The sequence below is a fragment of the Nanorana parkeri genome, unplaced genomic scaffold (assembly GCF_000935625.1).
Source record: "Nanorana parkeri isolate BGI_ZX_2015 unplaced genomic scaffold, ASM93562v1 scaffold1142, whole genome shotgun sequence".
Lineage (NCBI taxonomy): Eukaryota > Metazoa > Chordata > Amphibia > Anura > Dicroglossidae > Nanorana > Nanorana parkeri.
The window spans coordinates 474,522-482,097 of NW_017307410.1; the positions used below are offsets into that span (position 1 = coordinate 474,522).

Consider the following 7,576-nt stretch of genomic DNA (forward strand, 5'->3'; position numbering starts at 1 on the left):
TAAAATGAAACTAAACAAGGCGCAGAGAGGAGACGCAACGAATAACACTGAGATGGATTTTTCAGGCGAACAAGTAGGCCAAAACAACGTCCTTCATCCGCCTCCATCTCCGGAAACATGGAGGATGTCACATAAGGGCCAGAACTTCTAAAAACAGAACACAAGGGATGGCGGGCTGGTACAGGTTGGGGCATTTTGGTGTGACGGCAGCCCATAGATTTCAATGGTCGGCCTTAACAACGAGTCTATTAATGTGTGAGCCCAAGTGAAAATTGCCCCTTAACATTGGTGTGGACTGTTATAGCAAAGACCTTTCCCGCACGGGGTCCATTATAACATCATTGACATTCATGATTACATCAATGGGAGTGATCAGGCGTGTTTCTAAATTTGCTTTATTAGTAAAACTTCTTTCATATTTATCACAAATACAACTTCTGTCTTTCCTTAATTCCCGGCTTCAACATTTCCCGGCCCCTAACTATGACTTCTCCTCCGTGTGAGTTCTCTTGTGAGCGACGAGAGCTGAGCTCGCCTTAAAGCATTTCCCGCAATCCTGACATGAATACGGCTTCTCTCCAGTGTGAGTCCTCTCGTGAGAAACAAGAGCCGAGCGCGTAGCAAAACAATTGCTGCATTTAGAATATGAATACGGCTTCTCCCCGGTGTGAGTTCTCATGTGATTTACAAAAGCTGTACTCGTGGTGAAACATTTCCCTTATGTGTAATTTAAGATTGCTCTGCTGGCTAAAACATTTCCCGCACTCCGAACACGTATAGGGCTTCTCCCCCGTGTGAATTCTCTTATGTAGTTCAAGACGGGACCCCCGAGTAAAACATTTGCCACATTCTGAACATGAATACGGCCTCTCCCCTGTGTGAGTTCTCATGTGATTAACAAGAGTTGAATTCATACTAAAACTTTTCCCGCACTCCAAACATTAATAGGGCTTCTCCCCCGTGTGAGATCTCTTGTGAGTAATGAGAGCTGAACTCTCGATAAAACATTTCCCGCATTCAGAACATGAATACGGCTTCTCTCCATCATGCCTTCTCCTCTTGTGATAAACAACAGCTGAATTTGTAAAAAAAACATTTTCCACATTCTGAACAGGAATACGGCTTTACCCCTGTGTGAATCTTCTTGTGATAAATAAGAGCTGAAGAGGCGCTAAAACATTTCCCGCATTCCAAACACGAATAGGGCTTCTCCCCGGTGTGAGTTCTCTTGTGATTCACAAGGGCTGTACTCGTAGTAAAACTTTTCCCGCACTCTGAACAGAAAAACGGCTTCTCCCCGGTGTGGACTCTCTGATGTCGGTGAAGATGGGAATTTGTGTTAAAACTTTTCCCGCACTGGGAGCAGGAATACGGCCTCTCGCCTGTGTGATTTCGCAGGTGAGACATAAGCGTTGACTTCCGGGTGAAACATTTTCCGCACTCTGGACACATGTAACACTTCTCTGCAGGATCCGGACTATCCCTATAAACTGTATGATGGGGGATGGGAGGAAAGTGATCAGGAAGACTCCCCCGAGGTGTAGAGGGATCATAAGACAGAAGTTCGCTCTTATCACTCATGACGTGTTGTTCATCTGGAGGAAATAGGAGACAGAAGGGGAATAGGAAGAGATAAATGGTAAAACATGGGGGAGTGGCTTCATCTCTACACGGATGTGTAGCAAAGTCGAACCCTAGGCTTTCCTTTTCACTCATTCACCAGCCTAATCTAAACTGTTTACAGACCTCAATAGCTCAATCTTACATTTGCATTAATGAGTCAGAGGAATTACTCCTCTCCCCATCTGTCCTGCCTTGTATGGGAGAGGGGGTAACTACAAATCCCATCATGCCTCTGAAGTCATGTCTGTGACATGACACCACACAGCCCTAGTGAGACCTGCACGCTGTCCTGGTGACACCGCACAGCCCTAGTGAGACCTGCACGCTGTCCTGGTGACACCGCACAGCCCTAGTGAGACCTGCACGCTGTCCTGGTGACACCGCACAGCCCTAGTGAGACCTGCACGCTGTCCTGGTGACACCGCACAGCCCTAGTGAGACCTGCACGCTGTCCTGGTGACACCGCACAGCCCTAGTGAGACCTGCACGCTGTCCTGGTGACACCGCACAGCCCTAGTGAGACCTGCACGCTGTCCTGGTGACACCGCACAGCCCTAGTGAGACCTGCACGCTGTCCTGGTGACACCGCACAGCCCTAGTGAGACCTGCACGCTGTCCTGGTGACACCGCACAGCCCTAGTGAGACCTGCACGCTGTCCTGGTGACACCGCACAGCCCTAGTGAGACCTGCACGCTGTCCTGGTGACACCGCACAGCCCTAGTGAGACCTGCACGCTGTCCTGGTGACACCGCACAGCCCTAGTGAGACCTGCACGCTGTCCTGGTGACACCGCACAGCCCTAGTGAGACCTGCACGCTGTCCTGGTGACACCGCACAGCCCTAGTGAGACCTGCACGCTGTCCTGGTGACACCGCACAGCCCTAGTGAGACCTGCACGCTGTCCTGGTGACACCGCACAGCCCTAGTGAGACCTGCACGCTGTCCTGGTGACACCGCACAGCCCTAGTGAGACCTGCACGCTGTCCTGGTGACACCGCACAGCCCTAGTGAGACCTGCACGCTGTCCTGGTGACACCGCACAGCCCTAGTGAGACCTGCACGCTGTCCTGGTGACACCGCACAGCCCTAGTGAGACCTGCACGCTGTCCTGGTGACACCGCACAGCCCTAGTGAGACCTGCACGCTGTCCTGGTGACACCGCACAGCCCTAGTGAGACCTGCACGCTGTCCTGGTGACACCGCACAGCCCTAGTGAGACCTGCACGCTGTCCTGGTGACACCGCACAGCCCTAGTGAGACCTGCACGCTGTCCTGGTGACACCGCACAGCCCTAGTGAGACCTGCACGCTGTCCTGGTGACACCGCACAGCCCTAGTGAGACCTGCACGCTGTCCTGGTGACACCGCACAGCCCTAGTGAGACCTGCACGCTGTCCTGGTGACACCGCACAGCCCTAGTGAGACCTGCACGCTGTCCTGGTGACACCGCACAGCCCTAGTGAGACCTGCACGCTGTCCTGGTGACACCGCACAGCCCTAGTGAGACCTGCACGCTGTCCTGGTGACACCGCACAGCCCTAGTGAGACCTGCACGCTGTCCTGGTGACAACACACAGTCTTAGTGAGACCTGCACGCTGTCCTGGTGACAACACAAAGTCTTAGTGAGACCTGCACGCTGTCCTGTTGACACCACGCATTCCTAGTGAGACCTGCACGCTGTCCTGTTGACACCACGCATCCATAGTGAGACCCGCACGCTGTCCTGGTGACACCGCACAGCCCTAGTGAGACCTGCACGCTGTCCTGGTGACACCACACAGCCCTAGTGAGACCTGCACGCTGTCCTGGTGACACCGCACAGCCCTAGTGAGACCTGCACGCTGTCCTGGTGACACCACACAGCCCTAGTGAGACCTGCACGCTGTCCTGGTGACACCACACAGTCCTAGTGAGACCTGCACGCTGTCCTGGTGACACCACACATTCCTAGTGAGACCTGCACGCTGACCTGGTGACACCACACAGCCCTAGTGAGACCTGCACGCTGTCCTGGTGACACCACACAGCCCTAGTGAGACCTGCACACAGCCTTTGTGTCGCTGCACAGCCCTGGCAAGACCCCGCACAGCCCAGAGTCATACCCTGCACAGCCTTCTGAGACATGGCACAGCCTTGGTGAACAACACAGAGTATGTAGCTCGATAGTATTCTGCATTACTGTATAATGTATTGCTGGGATTTGTAGTCCTCTACAGCTTAGCGTCAGTAACAAAGCTCACAGGGTCGCATCGGTTGTAGGAAGGAGCAAGCTCTGGCACTCCACCCCTGTCCTAAAATCATTAGTCTGCATTGTTTTTTGTTTTTTTTTAAATACTGTCACATGACAGGAAAAATAAATTTAAAAAAAGTATCAGTAATTGGTATCAGCGAGTAATTGAGGAAAAGTATCAGTACTTGTACTCTTGGTATCACTGCATCCCTAGTTGTGAAGATGTTAGGTTAGTACCGCACATTTCTAACACTTGCCACGCTACCCTGTGAGCTGGAACACTTTCACCTTTCTCACTGCCCACACACACACAATTCAGGGTAGCTTGACACCACCTGCAGTTTGTCAGCTAACTGCTCCATTAAGCAACCATACACACATGCAGAGATCTGTGTCTGGCAGATACGATAACTTCCCATCACTGACACAAATCACTTTCTTATCAGAAGGCAAGGCAGGAGACATGCAGGGAAGCAGTTCATGTATTTAATGTAAATATTACTCACTGATGAGGCTCTCTATAGGGACTTCCTCTTCTTTAATCCTCACAAGTTGTTCTTCCTCCTCAGGTTTGACATCTCCGGTGTCTGTTAATAAAGATGAGAGTGAAGCCCCCTGTACTGAGATGTAAGAGAGACCCCAGAGAGTGTGTGTGGGGGGAGATTGGTCACATCTCTTGGCTGGTAACACACAATGACATGATGTGAGGAGGAGAGGCGGAGTCTAATAGAGGCTGATGGCTCCTGACTCCCCCCACTAGACACATTCCGTCCCCCCATTACTGTCTACTGACAGGGGAGGGGGGAGAAGAAGAGATTGTTGTAGTGACTGAACAAGGAGAATCTGGGACTCTTCTCTGGGTTTAGTGTTTATTACTCACCTGTGCTCATCTTTGGAGAACGTTCCTCCTCCTTACATCAATCATCCATCACAAGTGTCTCCTTATCATCAATTTTAATGAAAATCAGGTTGTCAGCCTGGAGAAGACACATTAAGTTATTTACAACGTCATCAGCCTTGTGATATACAGAACAATAATGGAACATGCTGCAGCTTCCGAGTCCTCAGATGTGGCGGCGGCATTCGTTTTCAGCTTCCAGGCTAAGAACACCTTCAGCCAGTACAGAGGATTGTTGTTGCCAGAACTGTTGTGTCCTCGCCACTTCCTGAGAGAGGAGGAGGAAGCAAAGAACAAGCTCATCTTTCCTTCCCTTCTACTAAACCCATAACCTCCCTTTAAGGCCCCATTCACACTCCGCGATATGCAAATCGCGCGTTTGTCGCGCGATTTGCATTTTGCGCGATATCGCGAGATTTGCCACGCGATATCGCGCAAATGCTTGCATTGAAAGCATTTGAATCGCGGCTAAATCTGCTCCGAAAAGGGTCCTGCTGTAGCGACACACGACCCGCGACAGCAGGACCCTGTGCCCCATTGAGAAGCATTGGAGAGCGATATCGCGCGGTAATTTGCCGCGATATCGCGGGAATTACCGCGCGATAAATCGCTCAATGTGAACGAGGCCTTAAGGCCCCATTCACACTGAGCGATTTATCAAACGATTTTTGCAGCGATATCGCTCATATTTCCACGCGATATCGCTCTATGTAGCTTCTCCAATCCATTTCAATGGAGCTGTTCACATCTCGTCGCTCAATATCGCTAGTAGCTCGTCGCTGGTAGCTTGTCGCTCCTACATGACCCTTTTTTCAAGCGATTTCGCTCCTGATTGCATACAGCCCAATAGGAAAACGTCGCGCGACAAGTCGCTCAATATCGCTCGTCTCGCAATATTGCTCAATATCGCGCGATTTTCATGTCGCTCAGTGTGAATGGGGCCTAATGGAAACGAACAAAGGCCAATTCATAGTCCAGCCTGGGTGACACGCATGGCTTCCTCCATAGATACAGTGGAGGAGTGAATGTAGCCACTCAGGAACAAGAAGCATTTCAGTGTCAGGACTACCAGATGAAAATAAAGCCTCAAAGAGAAAACTAATGCAGCCGCTTCATCTGAGGAGCAGAAATCTGCAATATAATATACTTATTTTTAGGATTTAGATACGCTTAAAGATAAAGCATCAAATCAGCTTTCATTAGGACTCTCTGTTCTTCCTACCTGATCCCCCTGAGGGATCTCCTGATGTTCCTGTGTGGAGTCCCGGGAATACAGAGGACGGGTCTGAGGCATCTCCTGATGTTCCTGTGTGGAGTCCCGGGAATACAGAGGACGGGTCTCAGGGATCTCCTGAAGTTCCTGTGTGGAGTCCCGGGAATAGAGAGGACGGGTCTGAGGGATCTCCTGATGTTCCTGTGTGGAGTCCCGGGAATACAGAGGACGGGCCTGAGGGATCGCCTGATGTTCCTGTGTGGAATCCCGGCAATACATAGGATGGGTATGAGGGATCTCCTGATGTTCCTGTGTGGAGTCCCGGGAATCCAGAGGACGGGTCTGAGGGATCTCCTGAGGTTCCTGTGTGGAGTCCCGGGAAGACAGAGGACGGGCCTGAGGGATCGCCTGATGTTCCTGTGTGGAATCCCGGCAATACATAGGATGGGTCTGAGGGATCTCCTGATGTGCCTGTGTGGAGTCCCGGGAATCCAGAGGACGGGTCTGAGGGATCTCCTGAGGTTCCTGTGTGGAGTCCCGGGAATCCAGAGGACGGGTCTGAGGGATCTCCTGATGTTCCTGTGTGGAGTCCCGGGAATACATAGGACGGGTCTGAGGGATCTCCTGAGGTTCCTGTGTGGAGTCCCGGGAATACAGAGCACAGGTCTGAGGGATCTCCTGATGTTCCTGTGTGGAGTCCCGGGAATACAGAGGACGCGTCTGAGGGATCTCCTGATGTTCCTGTGTGGAATCCCGGGAATACAGAGGACGGGTCTGAGGGATCTCCTGATGTTCCTGTGTGGAGTCCCGGGAATACAGAGGACGGGTCTGAGGGATCTCATGATGTTCCTGTGTGGAGTCCCGGGAATACAGAGGACGGGGACATCTCTCTGGGGTATTTCTGTTCCTGGATCCATCTGTAGGAAACACACACACTGACTGAATACATTGTTTCTATGTCTTTATATCAGAGGATGTGTGTATCTAGGGGGATCCTCAATACTCAAGAAATGAAAGTCTCCTCTTACCCGGTGATGTGAGGGGCGGCCAGTTCTCCATCATGGCGTCCTTGTAGAGATCCTTGTGTCCTTCTAGATACTCCCACTCCTCCATGGAGAAATAGACAGAGACATCCTGACACCTTATAGGAACCTGACACACACAATGATACAGTCACCATCCAGACACATCCCTTGTCTGTTCCTGGATCATGTCCCAGAATTCCCGGCACTGCTCACCTCTCCCGTCAGCAGCGTAATGATTTCTCTGATGACTTCTAGAATCTTCTTGTCGCTTCTCTCAGGTGTCAGGGAGGACGGTGGAGGGTCCAACATGGCGCTCTGTTTCCTGCTCCGACTTTGGGACACAGGAGTCATGTGACTGTCAGGCGGATTCTTCACTATGATCCTTTCCTGTGTTGGAGATGAAGCCAATAGAAATCAATACACAAAGGAAATCATTTACATCCAGCAAATCAATAGAGGTCCCTGGAATGAATCACTCTGGTCTGGTCTGGAGTTTAAAATAGAGACTAGCAAAAGTGTGCCCAGAATGGACAAGGTTGGAAGAATGAGAGCAGGGGGAGAGGATGAGGCACACTGGGTGTTGGGG

At 51.2% G+C, this 7,576-nt stretch overlaps 1 protein-coding gene across 1 annotated transcript in view; it reads right to left on the reverse strand.

The window, feature by feature from the left end:
* Window positions 1-481: 481 nt before the first annotated feature.
* The window catches only part of LOC108796636 (zinc finger protein 845-like), a 32,508-nt gene continuing 25,413 nt past the window's right edge, over window positions 482-7,576 (reverse strand). The window contains 3 exon segments of the mRNA XM_018568135.1: window positions 482-595; window positions 723-1,050; window positions 1,052-1,477. Of these exon segments, the coding sequence (XP_018423637.1) occupies window positions 482-595; window positions 723-1,050; window positions 1,052-1,477 (868 nt within the window).